The 22,845-nt window shown below is 44.9% G+C and overlaps 1 protein-coding gene across 2 annotated transcripts in view; it reads left to right on the top strand.

Moving 5' to 3' along the window:
• LOC113246676 (gamma-interferon-inducible protein 16-like) overlaps positions 1–21,995 on the top strand; it is a 28,150-nt gene extending 6,155 nt beyond the window's left edge. The window contains exons 4-12 of one of the 2 annotated variants that reach the window (XM_048225230.2): positions 41–208; positions 3,382–3,549; positions 6,710–6,877; positions 10,042–10,209; positions 13,406–13,573; positions 16,338–16,508; positions 18,733–19,152; positions 20,526–20,711; positions 21,676–21,995. In XM_048225230.2, the coding sequence (XP_048081187.2) occupies positions 41–208; positions 3,382–3,549; positions 6,710–6,877; positions 10,042–10,209; positions 13,406–13,573; positions 16,338–16,508; positions 18,733–19,152; positions 20,526–20,711; positions 21,676–21,744 (1,686 nt within the window). In that variant the 3' untranslated portion in view covers positions 21,745–21,995. The remainder of the gene's footprint in view (positions 1–40; positions 209–3,381; positions 3,550–6,709; positions 6,878–10,041; positions 10,210–13,405; positions 13,574–16,337; positions 16,509–18,732; positions 19,153–20,525; positions 20,712–21,675) is intronic. The other variant, XM_048225234.2, reaches the window with a different exon arrangement.
• The last annotated feature ends 850 nt before the right edge of the window (positions 21,996–22,845 follow it).

Here is a 22,845-nt window from a genome sequence, read left to right as displayed (position 1 = left end):
ATACTGAAAACCATTAACCAGGGACGAAATTTACTTTCAGAAAAAGAAAAAGGAAACCACACAAAATGATGAATCTAAGAGGACCCAGCCAACCCAGGAACAGAGTCAGCTTCTAGAACCTTCTGTAACCAGTACACAGTCAACTTGGAGCTACCCTCAGACTCCTCCGATGCCTCCACCAACCCCGGGCAGCAGTTCCTCAACCAAGGTACCATCTTCCTCTTCCTACTACTTGTTCCTCCCCACAGCATGCTGTAGGACTCATCGTGACCTTGAGAGAGCTTCTCAGTAATTCCCTGCTATGTATAAATACTCTAATAACCCAAAACCACCCATTCGTTTATCAAACGCAGATACTGAGATTTTGGTGTATTAGAAGCCCTTGGCTACTTGCAAGTTATGCATTTTAACAAAATTCCTGATCTCAACAAGCTTTCTAGCTTGGACCAGGGCCAGGGGTGAGAAGTGGCGAGACAACTACAGATGAATATAGGAGGATGTTTAGTCCCTACAATTCCCTGTCCATTCACCCCTTCTCTCTTGGCTTCCTGAGCATTCCCCTGGATTCATGTCCAGCATTCGGTGCTCAACCCGCGTCAGCCGTGTGAACATATGCTGTTTCTGTGATGTGGATTCATTGCTCCTATCTTTTCAATGACCCAGAGACACCACTCCTCAGACACTAGCCTGACTCCTTTCCCCTGGCATGTCCTCCCAAATGCCCGACCACAATACATCACATCTTCCCACTGCTCCCTTTCATGGGTCCTGTTATTTTTCCTGCCCAGATTTTGCAACCATTATCATGAGCCTAAGTTCTCCTTTCTTCCTAGACAATAATCTCAGATGATAGGGAACGACAGGTGGAGATGTGAGTGCATCCAGTCTTTCCTAGCCTGCCTCCTTGCTGCCCTGACAGGGCCCCACTGGCTGCAGCCCTCGGGGGTACACTGTCCATTCTGTGGTGAATACACAGGCAATCTGAGGGATGGGCCAAGCAGCATTTTAATTGCTGTTATCTAGTATAGTTTGTGACCCAACCCCAAGCTGCCCCCTGAGCCTGGCTGACCCTGCTCCCAACACATGCACGTAACAGTTGAGGGCAAACTCCTTATGGACGAGATTTCTCAAATTCTATCTTCATATGCATGTTGTTGTCATCCCCCATAACTCACACTCCCTCTACACTCTCTTCAGGTCTTACCTAGGGGATGGAACTAGCAACCTGGGCCTCTCTGCCTCTAAGCCAGGTGGCCAAGGCTGTGACCTTATCTGGTCATGGGAACCTCATCCCCTGTCTCTCACCTATGACAATGACATAGGTGCCCATCTTAGGACAACTCTACGTTGGCCATGCATACTGGCATGGAAGTGACACTTTCTAAGTCCCCGTCTGCCTGTACAGGTGACACGGTCATTCCTTCTGACATTAGAATCCTTCTGCTGCCCTGAAACCTCCTTGGAGCACAGGCACCCCAGGGAGGCTCTACCACCCCCTCAGCCTCTTACACCTACACACCCCGTGCTCTCATTCCTCCTCTGGGGTCCGGCGCCCGCACGGGAGGACTGCAAAAAGGGTGTCCAACCATTCACTCTATGCTTCATTAGGTGAGCAGGAGAGCCTTGCTCTGACTCATCACGGGGTCCCCCAAGGATTTTCTCTAGGGTGTGTGTTCTCTTTGTTCTGTTGCCTCAAAACCAGGCACAGTCCAATATTACTCTTGACCCCTGCTGCTATGTCTCTCCTGAAGCAAACAGCTCAGACCATCCTGTGTGCTGGACAGGGCAGGGAGAGGAGGGAAATAATCTCCAAGAAAATAATCAGTTAGATTTTTAAATATTATCCACTCAGAAAGTTTATTTTCAGCATCCAAATCGTGTTATTCAGATAGAAGCTTTCAGTTTAATTGATTATGAGAAAAGCTTACAATGTTCTTGTCAATGAGGTTAATTTCTGCACGTGGCAGAAGTGAAGAAAGCAGTCTCTTTAGGAAAGCGTTTCCCATGCCGTCGAGGGGGTCACACATACCGCATGAAGCACCTGCAGATCAGAGCGAAAAATCAGCTCCCTGCATAGACATGAAACTCTAACGACAATCTTGACATATCTGTGTATCGAACAGTTAATGATTGGACTCGAAAATCTGTGTGCTTAATGTGCAGTGTGAGATCTTGTCCCTTCCTTATAAGACCAAATAGTATGTGTCACTCCCAATGCTATTGTTAGTCCCATTTCACCGATGAGAAAACTGAGGTTTGCGAGGTTAACAGCATCTACAAGGGTCACCCAGACAAGGCACGTCATTAACTCTACAACTTGAGCACTTACTGGGCTTCTGAGTCCGTGGTGGGTGTGCAGATGTTACAGTATTTGTTAACTTATTTTGTAAATTGATAAATAGACAGGGTCATGTCTGGACGTTGTTTCCACAGCCCAGGCCCTGACCACCGTATAAGGGGGAAAGAGGGTCAGGGGGTGGTCCAAGGTTGCTCTAATCAGGAAGCTGCACACCAGAGGCACCATTTCCAGGGCTCCCTCACCCACAGCTTTGTCAACAAGTGATCTTTATGAATTAGACAAATGAATCCCAGCATGGCAGAACTGTGGCAAATTTATATTGCATGCCGAACGGTACAAAAGGGCTTTCATTAGTAAAAGTAATGGGAGTCAACAGCACAGATTCTACTGACACTTCCTGCACTTGCTTAACAATGATGAAAATGCAGGTACTGGGAATGGCCGGGGCGAAATCCTGAATGAGCCTGTGTGTTGAGATCCCGGAAGGGTTTGGTTGCCTGGTCAGAATCCTTCCTCTAGAATCATGAATCCAAGGGAATCTCTCTGGGATGACAAACAAATCATCCAAATGGGTGCAGAAGGGTCTTCTAGACTCGAAGAACAGGTGATGGAAACCAATACGCTTATTTGGAAAAGGTGCAAGGAAATAATGACTTCCTTAATAACATCCTTAAACCCGGCCAATGCTCTGAGATCTGCTTCCCTTAGAGCCTGTAGGATTTTCTCTCAATCAATAAATCCAGTGTTCTCCTCAGGAAGAGACATGGGCCAGTCTGTAGCAGCAGCAGAACAGAATTCCACAACACAACAATGAAATTTGAATTATCTGAGTTGTTAAAAGTTGCAGAGTGACCCTTGTAATCCTGGTTGGTGTCTGAGCTGGGGAAATGTTGGAGGTATCTGAATATCTGCTGTAATTCCAGAGTGATGATTCTGGTGTGTGTTAGGGGAAGAAATGGAGAAAGAGAGAGAAAGAGAAGGGGGGAAAGTGAGGGAGGGAGAGACAGGAAGAGAGAGAAAAACAGATGTTCTGGTTTATCTGATATTGGAAAACATTAACCAAGGGGAAAAACTACTTTTAGAAAAGGAAAATCAAAACCACACAGAATGATGAATCCAAGAGGATGCAGCCACCCCAGGGACAGAGTCAGCTCCCAGGACCTTCTGTAAGCAGTACACAGTCAACTTGGAGCTACCCTCAGACTCCTCCGATGCCTCCACCAACCCCGGGCAGCAGTTCCTCAACCAAGGTACCATCTTCCTCTTCCCATTATTGTACCTCCCCACAGCATGCTGTAGGACTCAACACGACCTTGAGAGAGCTTCTCAGTAATTCCCTACGATGGATAAATACTCCAATACCAAACAGCACCCATTAGCTTATCAGATGCAGATACTGAGTTTAGTGTATTAGAAGTCCTTAGCTACTTGCAAAGTTTGCCTTTTGACATAATTCCAGATTGCAAGGAGTTTCCTGGCTTGCTCCAGGAGTAGATGTGGGAAGTGGCCACACAATTACAGAGGAACTTTAGAGGATATTTATTTCCCACTTTCCATTGTCTTCTCGTCCCTTTCCTCTTGGCTTCCTGACCATTTCTGATTCATATCCAGCATTCATTGCTCACTCCTATGTCAACTGTATGAACATATGTTATCTCTAGGATTTGGAATTCCTTGCTCCTATCTATTCCCTGGCCCAGAGACACCACGCTTCAGACACCAGCCTGACTCCTTGCCTCTGGCCGGTTCTCCCTCATGCCTGAGGACAATATCTCACAACTTCCCACTACTCACTTTCATGGGTCCCTTTTTTTTTTCTTTCCTCCCCAGCTGTTGCAACCATTATGATGAGTGTAAGTTCTCTTTTCTTCCTGGAAATAACCTCGGATGAGAGGGAAAGACAGCTGGGGTTGTGAGTGCATCAACTCACATTTGCCCTAACAGGGCCCCAGGGGCTGCCAGCGTACGAGGATAAAATGTCCATTCTGTGGCCAGTACACAGGCAACCTATGGGATGAGTAAAGCAGCATTTGAATCAGTGTCCTGTACTATACTTTGTGACCCGACCCCAAGCTACCCCCTGACCCAGAGTGTACCCCACTGCAAACAGACACATAGCAGTTGAGGGCAGACTCCCTATGGACAAGGTTTCTCAGATTCGGTCTTCTGATTCTTGCTGTTGTCAGCCCCCATAACTCACACTCTTCTCACAGTATCTCCAGGACTTATAAATGGGATGGAGCTAGCAACCTGAGCCTGTTTGCCTCTAGACCAGGCAGCCATGCCTGTGACTTATCTACTCATTGGAACTTCGGCCCCCTGTCGCTCTGGTATGACAATGACATAGATGCCCATCTCAGGACAACTCTACTTTGGCCATGCATACTGGCTTGGAAGTGACACTTTCTAATCCCCATCTACCTGTACAGGTGACACAGCCATTTCTTCTCTCATCAGAATCCTTCGGGTGCCCTGATACCCCTTGGAGCACAGGGACCCCAGGGAGGCTCCACCACCCCCTCAGCCTCTTACACCTACACACTCCGTGCTCTCGTTCCTCCTCTGGGGTCCGGCCCCTGCACAGGAGACCTACAAAGAGGGTGTCCATCTGTTAACTCTATGGTTCTTTAGGTGAGCAGGAGAGACTTGCTCTGACTCATCACGGAGTCTCTCAAGGATTTTCTCTAGGTTGTGGGTTCTATTTGTTCTGTTGCTTCAAAACCAGGCACAGTCCAGTATTATCTTTGACACCTGCTCCTATGTGTCTCCTAAATTAAAAGCTCAGACCATCCGTGCACTGGATGGGGCAGGGAGATGAGGGAAATAATCACCAGGAAAATGATCAGTTATGGTATTTAAATATTATCCAGTCAGAAAGTGTACTTCAGCATTCAAAACCTGTTATTCACATAGAAGCTTTCAGTTTAACTGATTTTGAGAGACGCTCACAATGTTCTTGTCAATGAGGTTAATTTCTCCATGTGGTGGAAGCAAAGAGAGTAGGTTCTTTAGGAAAGCATTTCCCATGCCGTCGAGGGGGTCACACATACCGCATGAAGCATCTGCAGATCAGAGCGGAAATACCAGCTCTCTAAATAGACATGAAACATTAATGACAATCTTGACATATATGTGCATTGAACACTTTGTGATTGGACTCGAAAATCAGTGCTTAATGTGCTGTGTGTGTGATCATGTCCCTTCCTTATAAAACCAAATAGTAGGTGTCACGCGGGATGATATCGTTAGTCCCATTTCACCGACAAGAAAAGTGAGGTTTGCGAGGTTAACAGCGTCTGCAAGGGTCACCCAGACAGGGCACGTCATTAACTCTACAACTTGAGCACTCACTCGGCTTCGGAGTCCATGGTAGGTGTGCGGATATTACAGTATTTGTTAACTTATTTTTTAAATTGATGAATAGACAGAGTCATGTCTGGACGTTGTTTCCACCGCCCAGGCCCTGACCACCGCCTAAGGAGGAAAGAGGGTCAGGGGGTGGTCCAAGGTTGCTCTAATCAGGAAGCTGCACACCAGAGGCACCATTTCCAGGGCTTCCTCACCCACAGCTTCGACAACAAGTGACACTATGAATTAGACAAATGAATCCCTAAGGTGGTAGAACTGCGGTAAATTTATATTGCATGTCGAACGGTACAAAAGGGCTTTCATTACTAAAAGTAATGGGAGTCAACAGCAAAGATTCCACTGACACTTCCTGTACTTGCTTAACAATGATGAAAATGCAGGTACTGGGAATGGCCGGGGCGAAATCCTGAATGAGCCTGTGTGTTGTTGAGATCCTGGAAGGGTTTGGTTGCCTGGTCAGAATCCTTCCTCTAGAATTATGAATCCAAGGGAATCTCTCTGGGATGACAAACAAAGCATCCAAATGGGTGCAGAAGGGTCTTCTAGACTCGAAGAACAGGTGATGGAAACCAATATGCTTATTTGGAAAAGGTGCAAGGAAATAAAGACCCGCTTAATAACACATCATTAAACACAGCCTATGTTCTTCTGTGACCTGCTTCCCTTACTGCCTGTTGGATTTCTCTCAATCAATAAATCCAGTGTTCTCCTCAGGAAGAGACATGGGCCAGTCTGTAGCAGAAGTAGAACAGAATTCCACAACACAACAATGAAATTTGAATTATCTGAGTTGTTAAAAGTTGCAGAATGACCCTTGTAATCCTGGTTGGTGTCCGAGCTGGGGAGATGTTGGAGGTATCGGAATATCTGCTATAATTCCAGAGTGATGATTCTGGTGTGTGTTAGGGGAAGAAATGGAGAAAGAGAGAGAAAAAGAAGGGGGGAAAGTAAGGGAGGGAGAGACAGGAAGAAAGAGAAAAACAGATGTTCTGGTTTATCTGATATTGGAAAACATTAACCAAGGGGAAAAACAACTTTCAGAAAAAGAAAATCAAAACCACACAGAATGATGAATCCAAGAGGATGCAGCCACCTCAGGGACAGAGTCAGCTTCCAGGACCTTCTGTAAGCAGTACACAGTCAACTTGGAGCTACCCTCAGACTCCTCCGATGCCTCCACCAACCCCGGGCAGCAGTTCCTCAACCAAGGTACCATCTTCCTCTTCCCACTATTGTACCTCCCCACAGCATGCTGTAGGACTCAACACGACCTTGAGAGAGCTTCTCAGTAATTCCCTACGATGGATAAATACTCCAATACCAAACAGCACCCATTAGCTTATCAGATGCAGATACTGAGTTTAGTGTATTAGAAGTCCTTAGCTACTTGCAAAGTTTGCCTTTTGACATAATTCCAGATTGCAAGGAGTTTCCTGGCTTGCTCCAGGAGTAGATGTGGGAAGTGGCCACACAATTACAGAGGAACTTTAGAGGATATTTATTTCCCACTTTCCATTGTCTTCTCGTCCCTTTCCTCTTGGCTTCCTGACCATTTCTGATTCATATCCAGCATTCATTGCTCACTCCTATGTCAACTGTATGAACATATGTTATCTCTAGGATTTGGAATTCCTTGCTCCTATCTATTCCCTGGCCCAGAGACACCACGCTTCAGACACCAGCCTGACTCCTTGCCTCTGGCCGGTTCTCCCTCATGCCTGAGGACAATATCTCACAACTTCCCACTACTCACTTTCATGGGTCCCTTTTTTTTTTCTTTCCTCCCCAGCTGTTGCAACCATTATGATGAGTGTAAGTTCTCTTTTCTTCCTGGAAATAACCTCGGATGAGAGGGAAAGACAGCTGGGGTTGTGAGTGCATCAACTCACATTTGCCCTAACAGGGCCCCAGGGGCTGCCAGCGTACGAGGATAAAATGTCCATTCTGTGGCCAGTACACAGGCAACCTATGGGATGAGTAAAGCAGCATTTGAATCAGTGTCCTGTACTATACTTTGTGACCCGACCCCAAGCTACCCCCTGACCCAGAGTGTACCCCACTGCAAACAGACACATAGCAGTTGAGGGCAGACTCCCTATGGACAAGGTTTCTCAGATTCAGTCTTCTGATTCTTGCTGTTGTCAGCCCCCATAACTCACACTCTTCTCACAGTATCTCCAGGACTTATAAATGGGATGGAGCTAGCAACCTGAGCCTGTTTGCCTCTAGACCAGGCAGCCATGCCTGTGACTTATCTACTCATTGGAACTTCGGCCCCCTGTCGCTCTGGTATGACAATGACATAGATGCCCATCTTAGGACAACTCTACTTTGGCCATGCATACTGGCTTGGAAGTGACACTTTCTAATCCCCATCTGCCTGTACAGGTGACACAGCCATTTCTTCTCACATCAGAATCCTTCGGGTGCCCTGATACCCCTTGGAGCACAGGGACCCCAGGGAGGCTCCACCACCCCCTCAGCCTCTTACACCTACACACTCCGTGCTCTCGTTCCTCCTCTGGGGTCCGGCCCCTGCACAGGAGACCTGCAAAGAGGGTGTCCATCTGTTAACTCTATGGTTCTTTAGGTGAGCAGGAGAGACTTGCTCTGACTCATCACGGAGTCTCTCAAGGATTTTCTCTAGGGTGTGAGTTCTATTTGTTCTGTGGTTTCAAAACCAGGCACATTCCAGTATTATCTTTGACACCTGCTCCTATGTGTCTGCTAAATTAAAAGCTCAGACCATCCTGTGCACTGGACAAGGCAGGGAGATGAGGGAAATAATCACCAGGAAAATGATCAGTTATGGTATTTAAATATTGTCCAGTCAGAAAGTGTACTTCAGCATTCAAAACCTGTTATTCACATAGAAGCTTTCAGTTTAACTGATTTTTGAGAGAAGCTCACTAAGTTCTTGTCAATGAGGTTAATTTCTGCATGTGGCAGAAGCGAAGAGAGCAGCTTCTTTAGGAAAGCATTTCCCATGCCGTCGAGGGGGTCACACATACCGCATGAAGCACCTGCAGATCAGAGCGGAAATACCAGCTCTCTGCATAGACATGAAATACAATCTTGACGTACCTGTCTAGTGAACACTTAATGATGGGACTCAAAATTCAGTGCTTCATGGGCTGTGTGCGTGATGTTGTCCCTTCCTTATAAACCAAATAGTATGTGTCCCTGGGGATGCTATTGTTAGTCCCAATTCACTGATGAGAAACATGAGGTTTGCGAGGTTAACAGCGTCTGCAAGGGTCACCCAGACAGGGCACGTCATTAACTCTACAACTTGAGCATTTACTGGGCTTCTGAGTCCGTGGTGGGTGTGCAGATGTTACAGTATTTGTTAACTTATTTTGTAAATTGATAAATAGACAGGGTCATGTCTGGACCTTGTTTCCACAGCCCAGGCCCTGACTACCGTCTAAGGAGGAAAGAGGGTCAGGGGGTGGCCAAGGTTGCTCTAATCAGGAAGCTGCACACCAGAGGCAGCCATTTCCAGGGCTCCCTCACCCACAGCTTTGTCAACAAGTGACACTATGAATTAGACAAATGAATCCCTAAAGTGGTAGCACTTTATATTGTGGCAAATTTATATTGCATGTCAAACGGTACAAAAGGGCCTTCATTAGTAAAAGTAATGGGAGTCAAGAGCAAGGATTCTACTGACACTTCCTGCACTTGCTTAACAACGATGAAAATGCAGGTACTGGGAATGGCCTGGGTGAAATCCTGAATGAGCCTGTGTGTTGTTGAGATCCCGGAAGGGTTTGGTTGCCTGGTCAGAATCCTGCCTCTAGAATTATGAATCTGAGGGAATCTCTCTGGGATGACAAACAAAGCATCCAAATGGGTGAAGAAGGGGTCTTCTAGACTCGAAGAACAGGTGATGGAAACCAATATGCTTATTTGGAAAAGGTACAAGGAAATAATGACCTGCTTAACAACACAGTCTTAAACCCAACTGATGTTCTTCTGAGACCTGCTTCCCTTAGAGCCTGGTAGGACTTTGTACCGGTCAATAAATCCAGTGTTCTCTTAAGGAAGAGACATGGGCCAGTCTGCAGCAGAAGTAGAACAGGATTCCACAACAAAACAATGAAATTTGAATTATTTGAGTTGTTGAAAGTTGCAGAGTGACCCTTGTAATCCTGGTTGGTGTCTGAGCTGGGGAGATATTGGAGGTATCAGAATATGTGCTCTAATTCCAGAGTGAAGATCCTGGTGTGTGCTAGGGGAATAAATGGAGAGAGAGAGAGAAAGAGAAGGAGAGAAAGTGAGGGAGGGAGAGACAGAAAGAGAGAGAAAAACAGATGTTCTGGTTTGTCTGATATTGAAAACCATTAACCAAGTGGAAAAACTACTTTTAGAAAAGGAAAATCAAAACCACACAGAATGATGAATCCAAGAGGATGCAGCCACCCCAGGGACAGAGTCAGCTCCCAGGACCTTCTGTAAGCAGTACACAGTCAACTTGGAGCTACCCTCAGACTCCTCCGATGCCTCCACCAACCCCGGGCAGCAGTTCCTCAACCAAGGTACCATCTTCCTCTTCCCACTACTTGTACCTCCCCACAGCATGCTGTAGGACTTATCGTGACCTTGAGAGAGCTTCTCAGTAATTCCCTATGATGCATAAATACTCCAATTAGCAAAAATCACTCATTAGTTTATCAAATGACGATAATGAGATTTTGGTGTATTGGAAGTCCTTAGCTACTTGCAAGGTATGCATTCTGACATCAGTCTTGATTTCAACAGGATTTCTGGCTTGGTTCAGGAGTAGGGGTGTGAGTGGACAGACAACAGAGAGGAACATAAGAGGATGTTTATTCCCTAAATTCCCCTTTGTTTTCATCCCTTTCCTCTTGGCTTCCTGACCATTTTTCTGGATTCATATCCAGCATTTGGTGCTCCCTCCCATGTCAGCTGTGGGAACATATGGTATTTCTGTGATTTGGAATTCATTGCTCCTATCTTTCCCTGACCCAGAGATAACACCCCTTCAGACACCAGCCTATCTCCTCTCCTCTGGCAAGTCCTCCTGGAATTCCTACCACAATACATCACATCTTCCCACTGCTCCCTTTCATGCGGTACTTTATTCTTCCTGCCCAGTATTACAGTGAGTCTAAGTTCTCCTTTCTACCTGGACAAGAACCTAAGATTACAAGGAAAGACAGGACAAGGTTAGACACGAGAGTGCATACAAACGTCCATCAACTCCGTCCTAGCCTGCCTCTGTGCCACCCTGACATGGCCCCAGTGGCTGCCAGCACTTGGGGGTACACTGTCCATTCTGTAGGTAATTTACAGGCAAACTGAAGGATGCCCAAAGCAGCATTAATCACTGTCCTCCACTATAGTTTGTTACCTGACCCCAACCTTTCCCCAATTCAAGCTGTACCCTGCCCCCAACATACACACATAGGAATTGAGGACATTTTGCCTATGGACAAGGTTTCTCAAGTTCCTTCTTATTATTCTTCTGGATATCAGTCCCCGTAACTTATAATTCCTCCATTGTCTCTCCAAGACTTATTGGATGGAACTAGCAACCTGGGCCTCTTTGCCTCTAGTCCAGGTGACCATGGCTGTGACCTTATCTGGTCATGGAACCTCAACCCCCGTTTCTCTGCTATGACAATGACATAGGTGCCCATCTCAGGACAACTCTACTTTGGCCATGAATACTGGCTTAAAAGTGACAATTTCTACATCTCCATCTGCCTGTACAGGTGACACGGTCATTCCTTCTCACATCAGAATCCTTCTGCTGCCCTGAAACCTCCTTGGAGCAAGGGACCCCAGGGAGGCTCCACCACCCCCTCAGCCTCTTACACCTACACACCCCACCCTCTCATTCCTCCTCTGGGGTCTGACACCCCGCATGGGAGGCCTGCAAAAATGGTGTCTGATCATTCACTCTATGCTTCATTAGGTGAGCAGGAAAGCCTTGCTCTGACTCATCACGGGGTCCCCCAAGGATTTTCTCTAAGGCGTGGGTTCTGTTTGTCTCTTGTCTCAAAACAAAATACAGACCAATGATACCCTTGACACCTTGTACTATGTCTCTCCTGAAGCAAACAGCTTACCATCCTGTGTGCTGGACAGGGCAGGGAGATAAGGGAAGTACACTCCAGGAAATAATCAGTGATTATTTTTAAACATTATCCAATCAGAAAGTATATTTTCAGCATCTAAATCCTGTTTTTCAGATAGAAGCTTTCAGTTTAACTGATTTTGAGAGAAGCTCACCATGTTCTTGTCAGTGAGGTTAATTTCTGCACGTGGCAAAAGCGAAGAGAGCAGCTTCTTTAGGAAAGCATTTCCCATGCCGTCGAGGGGGTCACACATACCGCATGAAGCACCTGCAGATCAGAGCGGAAATACCCACTCTCTGCATAGACATGAAACACTAACGACAATCTTGACATATCTGTGTATCGAACACTTAATGATTGGACTCGAAAATCTGTGCTTCGTGTGCTGTGTGTGTGATCTGTTCCTTCCTTATGAGACCAAATGGTATGTGTTACTCGGGCTGCTAATGTTAGTCCCATTTCACCGACGAGAAAAGTGAGGTTTGCAAGGTTAACAGTGTCCGCAAGGGTCACCCAGACAGTGCAAGTCATTAACTCTACAACTTGAGCACTTACTGGGCACTTCTGAGTCCATGGTGGGTGTGCAGATGTTACAGTATTTGTTAACTTATTTTGTAAATTGATGAATAGACACAATCACGTCTGGACGTTGTTTCCACAGCCCAGGCCCTGACCACCGTCTAAGGAGGAAAGAGGGTCAGGGGGTGGTCCAAGATTGCTCTAAATAGGAAGCTGCACACCAGAGGCACCATTTCCAGGGCTCCCTCACCCACAGCTTTGTCAACAAGTGATCTTTATGAATTAGACAAATGAATCCCTAAGGTGGCAGAACTGTGGCAAATTTATATTGCATGTCGAACGGTACAAAAGGGCTTTCATTAGTAAAAGTAATGGGAGTCAAGAGCAAGGATTCTACTGACACTTCCTGCACTTGCTTAACAATGATGAAAATACAGGTACTGGGAATGGCCGGGGCGAAATCCTGAATGAGCCTGTGTGTTGTTGAGATCCCGGAAGGGTTTGGTTGCCTGGTCAGAATCCTGCCTCTAGAATTATAAATCTGAGGGAATCTCTGTGGGATGACAAACAAAGCATCCAAATGGGTAAAGAGGGGGTCTTCTAGACTCGAAGAACAGGTGATGGAAACCAATATGCTTATTTGGAAAAGGTGCAAGGAAATAAAGACCTGCTTAACAACACATTCTTAAACCCAACTGATGTTCTTCTGAGACCTGCTTCCCTTAGAGCCTGGTAGGACTTTCTACCAGTCAATAAATCCAGTGTTCTCCTGAGGAAGAGACACGGGCCAGTCTGCAGTAGCAGAAGAACGGGATTGCACAACAGAACAATGAAATTTGAATTATCTCAGTTGTTAAAAGTTGCAGAGTGACACTTGTAATCATGGTTGGTGTCTGAGCTGGGGAGATATTGGAGGTATCTAAGTGTGTGCTATAATTCCAGAGTGATGATCCTGGTGTGTGTTAGGCAGAGAAGGGGAGAGAAAGAGAGAGAGAGAGAGAGAGAGGAAAGGAGAGAGAGAGAGAGGGATGGAGAGACAGAAAAAGAGAGTGAGATGTCCTGGTTTATCTGATATTGGAAAACATTAACCAGGGTGGAAAATTACTTTCAGAAAGTGAAAATGGAAACCACACAGAATGATGAATCCAAGAGGATACAGCCACTCCAGGGACAGAGTCAGCTTCTAGGACCTTCTGTAACCAGTACACAGACAACTTGGGGCTACCCTCAGACTCCTCTGATGCCTCCACCAACCCCGGGCAACAGTTCCTCAACCAAGGTACCATGTTCCTCTTCCCACTACTTGTACCTCCCCACAGCATGCTGTAGGGCTCATGACCTTCAGTGAGCTTCTCAGTAATTCCCTACGATGGATAAATACTCTAATAACCAAAATCCACCCATTAGTTTATCAAATGCAGATACTGAGATTTGGGTGTATTAGAAGTCCTTAGCTACTTGCAAGGTATGCATTCTGACAACATTCTTGATTTCAAGAAGTTATGGGTTTGGTCCACGTGTACAGGTGGGAAGTGGACAAGTAGAAAGGAACATAAGAGGATATTTATTCCCTATATTTCCCTGTCCATTCATCCCTTTCCTCTTGGCTTCCTGACCATTTTTCTGGATTCATGTCCAGCATTTGGGGCTCATTTCATGGGTCCCTTTATTTTTTCTACCTTGAACTGTCAACCAGTATAATAAGTCTACGTTCTCTTTTCTTCCTGGAAAAATAACCTCAAATGTTAGGGAGCAACAGGTGGAGATATGAGAGCATCAACTCCTTCGTAGCCTGCCTCTGTGCCGCCCTGACATGGCCCCACTGGCTGCCAGCACTCGGGGGTACAATGTCCATTCTATGAAGAATACACAGGCAACCTGAGGGATGCGCCAAGGACCATTTTGATCACTGCCCTCTAGTATAGTTTGTGACCCGACTCTAAGCTACCACTGACCCAGGCCAGACCTTGCGGCAAACACACACATAGCAGTTGAGGGCAAACTCCCTATGGACTAGGTTTCTCAGATTCTGTCTTCTCATTCTTGCTGTTGTCAGCCCCCATAACTCACACTCTTCCCATAGTTTCTCCAGGACTTACAAATGGGATGGAGCTAGCAACCTGTGCCTGTTTGCCTCTAGACCAGGCAGCCATGGCTTGACCTTATCTGGTCATTGGAACTTCAGTCCCAACTCTCTTTGCAATGACATGACATAAGTGCCCATGTCAAGACAACTCCACTTTGGCCATGCATACTGGCTTAGAAGTGACACTTTCTAAGTCCCCATCTGCCTGTACAGGTGACACAGTCATTTCTTCTCACATCAGAATCCTTCTGCCGCCCTGAAACCTCCTTGGAGCACAGGGACCCCAGGGAGGCTCCACCACCCCCTCAGCCTCTTACACCTACACACCCCGTGCTCTCATTCCTCCTCTGGGGTCCGGCCCCTGCACGGGAGGCCTGCAAAAAGGGTGTCCGTCCATTCGCTCTATGCTTCATTAGGTGAGCAGGAAAGCCTTGCTCTGACTCTTCATGGGGTCTCCCAAGGATTTTCTCTAGGGCATGTGTTCTGTTTGCTTCTTTGGATTCAAAGCCATAAACAGATTACTCTCACCTTTGATTTCTGCTTTTATGTGTCCTTGAAGCAAACAGCACAGAATGGCATGATTCATGAACTAGGTGGGGAGTGGAGGATATACACTGAGAAAATGACCTCCTTATGCATTCAATCTATTACCCGAATGAAGACTATATTTTCATCATCTAAGGGCTATTCTTGTGATGCCAGTTTATGATCACTGAATTTTAAAAAGTAATAGCTCAGGATGATCCTGTCAATAAGATGACTAAGGATATGTGGCTGACATGAATGGAGAGTCTACTCTTATAAGGCTGTCTTTTAACAGAGCTTCCATCAACAGGGTCATCATAAACCATGACGCACTGTTTATTGGAGCAGAGTACAAAGTTCTGATAAACCATGGAAAAACAATGATGAAGACATTTCTGTGCACTGGGCGTTGACTTGGTGCTGGATTCAAATCCAGACTTTGAAATGTAAAGTTTAACATTTAGTTGGCATATCCCGAATCTAGAGTAGATATGTGGACGGTAAAATGTCTGCAATTCAGTTTTATACATTTAGGCAGATAGTGCTAGGTTTGGAGTTGTTTCCATAAGCCAGGTGCCCAGGGTGGCCAGAGGCTGTGTAATCAAAAAGCTGCCCTACCGTGGCAGCTCTGTCATATGCCTATCAACTAGGCACTTTAAAAATTACATTCCTGAATGTCAGAAGTGGTAAAAACTATGGCTAATTAACTAATGTGATGAATATTTAATAGCTTTCATTAAGCAATGAAAGGCAGTAAAGGCCCATGATTACAGCAATATTTCCTAACCTCACTGAATAAATGCACACCCAGTGACCATGGTTTGGGTAGGATATTGAATATACTGAATACAGCTCAGAACGCTGAAAGTTTCCGGTTGTCTGGCCCACTCTGGAAAGATAGCAGAATCCGTGGCTGAGGAATCACATGTTGAGAGAACATCTCCATCAGGGTTAGGATTAGCGCTCCTGCTGGATGGAGGGCTGGGTCTTTTATATGCTGAAAAGCAGATGATAGAAACTGATGTCCTTGATGAGAAAGGCGGAGTTAATAAGTGCCCATGAATGTGCCAACCTCGTGTGAGACATGCTACCTTACAAAAGAAAGATGGCTCTGAGAGTTATACCTCATCAGCGATTTGGACCAGTCCTGCAGGAAGTGTAGAGCTGCTATATTCTATCTCAGACCAGTGAATTTCAATCATCTGAACTTTTAAGATTTGAGGAGTGAGAGGTCTCATCCTGGATGAGATGAGAGGAAGGTAAGGGTACATAGAAGGATGTCTACATAGTCATCCCTATTCCCCCTGCAACAGGTTCTAATTAGTAGAGGCAAGGTCCTGTTTTACAAAGTAAGAACGAAATAAAAGCATATTATATTTCATCTAAATTTGGGAACAACCACAAAAAAGAACAAAAATCTATTTTTCTACAGAGAAGAGATGATATAACCATTAAAACTGATTTCACCATAAGGATGCAGCTATCCCAGGAACAGAGTCAGCTTCTAGAACCTTCAGCAGCAACCAGCACATGCCCAAATGCAAGTCCTTCCTGCATTCCACAGACACTGCCAAACACCCCATCCAGCAGTTCCTTAATCAAGGTACGATGTGTCAGTTTCCTGTATTTCCCTGCCTTGTTAGTTGATGACAAGGATTAACAGAAGCCTGAAGGGCTTCTTAGTAATCCCCAACAACATACAGTTATTTCTTTATTTAAATCACTCATTTATTCACCGAGTGTATATTTTAAGATCCCATCTAAATTCAAATTCCAACCTGATTATGTTCCTGTCTGCATTAAAATAACCTAAGAGCCAGCAGACAGCTAATCATCCTTATTCCACATGGGATGTAACTGGTCATTTGTTTGTTTGATTTTATTTTTGTGTTTCCCTCAATACACAACAGAGACCACTTAGGTGGAAGAGAGTGTAGAAATACAGAGCCAACCAGAGCACTATTACCTGTTCTTCCTCTCCCATTTCTTATTACGTAAATAATATTATCTCAAGAAATTTAGGAAGTGGAGATACACAGACAAAAATAGGTAAAATTTTACTATCTGATCTCTCTTACATGAAATGTCACATTTTGAAAATAGTCTTTCTGATTTTACCCTTTGTTATGTATGTACAAAGAATATCATTTTGTCACATGACATATATTTTTCTATAATCCAATTTGAGGGTTTTTTTCCATCACTTAATATGCCTTAAAGTGTTATTTAAGTCAACCAATATAGATTTAAATTCTTATTTTAATGTATAAGAAAAATTACATGGTTATTCCACAAAATAGAAAAATAATTCTGTATTATTTGACTTTAGGTTCTTTCCAGTATTCCTCAGACCTGCAATGAGCATAAGAAGAGCATGTGTCCATCAGAAATGCTCCCATGAGCCTCAGGGTAGATCCATAATAATTTTCCAGGTCAGATCACAAGAAGCATTGCTAGTCTCTGAGACAGCCAACTTGTGACCTCGTACTTGACCCTGGTACTTGCCTTGTCCTTGCCTTCATACTTCCCTTTACAGATCAATACTTGCCTCCAATTCTAAGTGCTCTCCTGAAACTCTGATGTGATTCAGGCCACTGGGGAGACAGGATGTCAGAGAAATTCCCCTAACACTTGTCTTTTCCACTGACATGCTTCTTCTCAGGGTCCTGCCATTATTCCAACAGAGAAGTGTGGTAGAGGGAGAAATTATTCTCCTCCTTTCTTGGCTGAGACCCCTGTAATAAGAGACAGATTAACAAGAGAAAAACAAGCCGAAGTTTGTTTTAACATATATACTTCATATATACTTGGGAGAAACCAGGGAAAAATTAGTAACTCCCTGAGGTGGCCTAAACCACCAGCTGAAATACCATCTTCAGCTAAAGACAAGAGAAAGGAAGGTGTGGAGGCCACCTATGGAGATTACCAGGAAAAGCGGAATAAACAAGGGTGTTTGTTATGCAGATTTCAGTCAGGTCATTCATCATAAGATTCTCTGATTTAGAGTCATCCTTCTCTTCCTGGTGGAGAAAGAGACACTCTTATAAATGCATGTTCCTTACATAAGGCGATTTCTATTCTCTTTTTGAGCTTTTCCTATATCTGCTATTTTTCAAAAATAATCAGCTCAAAATAATTCTATGCCAAGGAAGCATATTTTCAGATGCTCATTCTGCTACTCTTCAAGAGCCTGGAGCCAGGATGTTTCCAAATTAGGGAAGTTCATGAGATTCTCCAATGCTCGTTTAATCCCTTTTTCGCACAGCACTTCTTGGAAAAGGGCTAGTGGTTTCCATCTTTCAATTGTGACATCTACTGGGATTGATTCCAGATGAAATCAGTGGTTTCTGACTGGAGCCATTCCCACTGTCAATGCTGTTAGGGTGATTTGTTTTCTTAGCTATTTATATCTTACTCACTCACTAGAATGAGTTGATTGGTAAATTAAGATAATATATTCATCCTCATCTCTACTAGGAATCCCTTCACGACAACATGGCTGTTGCTCACTTCCTCTATGCTCGACAGAACTCTCCTAGGAGAAATACTTTTTATCTTGAGTTAATCACTTTTAAAGAAAAAATATTATTCCTCCCAAACTCGTAAAACAATGAAGAAAATAAATGAAATTTTGTTTAACTCTTCTCCGTGTCTTTCATGCACTACATTATACCAGGTCAGCCATTTCTGCCTAGCTCATTTTTTCCAAATGCATCCAAGCAGGTATTTCTGGAGGCTCAACATTGAGCCTAGGTAGCTCTCACTAGAAAGCAACTGTGTATTCTCTTTCTTAACTGTGCCTCTTTTTGGTGTGTACTTCCAAGTAGAAACCAAGATTGAAGGTTGTACCTAGAGCACCTTCCATAGAAGAGGGTTTCCAGAAGGGCCCCAAGGAAGTGATGGTGCTGAGAGCAACAGAACCATTTGCATATGATCTCATGGAAGGAGAGAGAAAGATGTTCCATGCCACTGTGGCTACTGAGAGCCAATTCTTCCAAGTGAAGGTTTTTCACGTCGACCTGAAGGAGAAGTTCATTCCAAAGAAAGTCATTGCCATATCAGATTATTACGGTCGCAACGGGTTCCTGGAGGTGTATGATGCCGCTTGTGTGTCGGATGTCAATGCTGACCGAAAGATGGAAATCTCAAGCAGACTGATCCAAAATGCAAATGCAACTCCTAAAATCAACAGTCTTTACTCACAAGGGCCAGGAACATTTGTGAGTGGGATATATCAGGTGCATAAGGTAAGCCCAAACCATTGTTTTGTACTATTTCTTCTGCAACCCCAGAATTTGAAGGTCTGAACTTGCCAAATAGGGTTTGGTTATCTTCTGAAACACAGGAACTCAGGCCCCAGTGACCAGGGTAGTTGGGTAGAAGCTTCCCACTTCAGGATATGGGATAGAAAAACTCTTCATATTCTGCTTCCCAAGGTAATGCCACACAAATTCTACAGAAAGAGATTCCCCAGAATCCTTGGCATTTATCATATATGATGATCCACTCACAAGTATCCTGGTCCAGCCCAGTGCAGACTTCCTATTAGTATACATATCCCGATGATTTTGTTTGAGTTTTGTTTCATCCATTTCAGTGACAGCTTAAGTTAACTGTGAATAAAGAGTTACCCTCCCAAACTTGAATGCTAGTTGGGACAACCAGAGTAAAAAATCCATGGATAACTCTGCCCTAAAATGCAGCTATTTCCAACAGTTAGCTAAGATTCTGATCATCTGAATCCTAAAGTGCTCTTCTCTTCACATTCACTCATCAAAATATTGTTGGGCAACTGACTTTGGCATTATCTAATAGGAAATATGGATATTGAAAAGACTAGAGAAATAATGTTGTTTAATACTCAATTTATGGGGTGCCTGGGTGGCTCAGTCAGTTCAAGCATCCAACTCTTGATTTCAGCTCAGGTCGTGATCTCAGGGTTGTGAGAATGAGCCCCACATTGGGCTCCATGCTGGGTGTGGAGTCTGCTTAAGAGTCTCTCTCTCCCTCTCCCACTGCCCCTCCCCCAAAATAATGTTTAAAAAAATACTCGATTTATTAGTATCGTCAATAAAATGCAGAATTTTGGTGAATTCTTAGAATTAGTGAAGGTATTTCTGTTCCAACACATCATGGAAATACTAAGCTTAGCCAGCCTTACTTTTCTATGAGAAGTTTTGTTCCATATTCCATTAAAGGTGTCTTCCTGGGTGGCTCTTTCCTTCTACCCCTGTTGTTTCCTGTGCCCTCTGTTAAGTGGCTTTGCATACAGGTGCATATGCAGAATTAGTGAATAGAGTGAGTAAGAAGGAACCTAGAACAATGGGACTAGATGATGTAGATTCAGGATTCAGGCAGAATGGGAGGAGTGAATAACTAGAGAATGGAGAAGAATTACAGAAATGACATAATCTACTTAATGATGATTAACGGCAACCCTCAGACTCATAAGGAGAGTTCTCTGAACAAAATATTTTAAGCTATTTGCTACCCCGCATTCTGGACCTCCAGCTCATATTACCCTATCAGAGACAAAAGTTTACACCCACACCCTGTGTTTCTCATAGATATGGAAACCTGATCCAGTTCTCAGGAAAAGAGTGTTGATTTTCTCTTGCAGAAAAATGTGTTGAATGAACACATCATTTGGTATGAAATACAAGATGAGACAGGGAAGATGGAGGTCTTGGTCTATGGACGACTGACCAAAGTCAACTGTGAGGAAGGTGATAAACTCAAACTCATCTGCTTTGAACTAAGTGCGGAACCGAGACAGCTGAGATCTGTAATTCACAGTTTCATCAAGGTGGGAACTTCTGGTGAACATCGTTTCTCCAACATAGAAGTCTTTCAGAAAACTAGACTGACTGTCCTTTCCATCATTCTCTCCTTTTTTAAAGAAGGAGATGTTTAATCATGTTGAAGAGAGAAACCTCAGAGAGGCCTTCAAAGTATATAAAATTAGCTAAGTATTATAGAGTTGGTTGAATGTGTCAAAGCAGGGAGATTATTTAGTAAATCTGGGCTTCATGAAGGCGGATTTGTTTCAAATCCTGGCTCTGTGATTTCCTAACTGCCTAGTGAGCTTAAATGCCAGGAACCTCAGGTTCATTATCTACAATATGGGACAAACGTCTTCTATCCCACAGGATGTTAAACAGAGTTCATAGGAGACCTAAATGATCCACAGGGCCCCTGAATATCTCAAAACACAGAGCTACCTGCCTCTAGTGAGATATACAGACTGGTCTACAAAGACGGGGGGGTTGGTACTACAGGACTAAGCCCATGCTCTTTGTCGCACACATCCGTGAGGGACTGTGGAAAGACCATCAAAGGCTAACACCAGAATGAAACAGATCAGTACAAAGGTTGGTGCATCCAGACACACAGCAGTCCCCACACTCGTAGATCTCTCCGGTTCTGAGGCCCTCAAACCTTCCAGCCTTCCCCTCACGGCCTCCCCCTCTCCTCCCACCTGTCTTCCCAGTGAGAGCCTGCCCCTCAGCTCCTGGCATTGAGTACATCTGCTCCTTCCTCTCTGCTGCCCCGACCACATGCACTCATGCTGCATGTGAGGGACGACCTCCTTCCAAGGTGGTGGGGTGACTCAAAGACCAGGAATTCATTGAAGGGAGGGGTGGGAGTGAGAGCCTTATAGGAAGAGGAGAGAAGGGGATGCAGCCGGTGGCTGGGAGGCAGAGTCAGTGCAGGGAGAAAGCTAGAATCAGCTGCATCTCAACTGCTGTCTTCATCTCTTTTTCTTCAAGGTCATCAAGTCCAGGAAAAACAAGAAACCACTAATCAATCCTGTTTCACATATGGAAACCTCGCTATAATATCCTTCTAAAAACCTGGATGCCATTAACAATGATGTCTATGGAGATGAAATCTAAGTATAGAAAAAAAAATACAAATATATACGAAAGAAATTCAGCGATAAATATACCAGCTATTAATGCTGGGGAATAGAGTGGTAATGGGTATTTTTATTTTCTTTTTTATACTTTTCTATGCCATCCTAATGCCATATTTTACATGTATAATTTTTATAATTTGGAAAAAATAATAAACTTTTTTTGCTAAAGGAGTGCTATAGCAGGAGTCTAATTCATGGGTGTCCTGCTTAAAAGCAATCGTCTGTGGCCTGCAGATCAGGGTGGGGCCCCAGGTCCCAAGAGGTACTTGCATTTATACTTTGGGTGTGATCTTGCCACGGTAAGGCTGGGCTCAAGAATAGACATGTTGCACGGCTGTGCCCTGCTCCGAGAAAGGCAGCCGAGCGCACGTGTCAGCACAGAAACCCTCTGTGCTTCAGCTGCCAAGCGCTGTGTCCTAGGGAAGGATTGCTTTCGCACGGAACAATCTGTTCATGATTGGTGTCCCTGCGGGGGTATGGTGGCTCACTGGTCTGTCCAAGCAGGTACCCTCTGGCGGTTTCCAGAAGGCACTCCCGTGTTGCCCGAGATTCTAGGCCCGTGTGACGTGGGGTAACTGGCTCCGTTCCTGTAGTCAAGCACCACCCGCCCAGTAGCTGTGCAGCCCTGTTTCCTGGTTCTCAGGCTGCACAAAGGCGGGTTCCATCAGGAAGTTGCCCCAGGCGGAGATCTGCGTCAGGCTGGCACTGAAGACTCCTTCTTTCACTGTCCAGCACAATGGCAGAGCAGGGATCCCAGACCCGGCATTTCCAGTCTATTTCTTGATCCCGTATTGACTGCCTGGTGTTTTGCAACTATGTTGTGTCACCTGGTCTCTAGCCTGGCTGTAGATGGTTGATCGTTTTCTCCGTCTCACTCTCCTCATATGAGAAAAGCAAGGAACAGAAAGGTGAAATCACTTTCCCAATGATACTCAGAGGGTCCCTCCCAGCCCTCTGTTGGGAATCAGGCTGTGGTCCTGCTTTGGGGAAGGTGTGTGAGGGGGAGGGAAGGAGGATGAGG

The sequence above is a fragment of the Ursus arctos genome, unplaced genomic scaffold, assembly GCF_023065955.2.
Source record: "Ursus arctos isolate Adak ecotype North America unplaced genomic scaffold, UrsArc2.0 scaffold_2, whole genome shotgun sequence".
Lineage (NCBI taxonomy): Eukaryota > Metazoa > Chordata > Mammalia > Carnivora > Ursidae > Ursus > Ursus arctos.
Note: the sequence above shows the minus strand (reverse complement) of the source record. Positions and strands in the feature narration are given on the sequence as shown.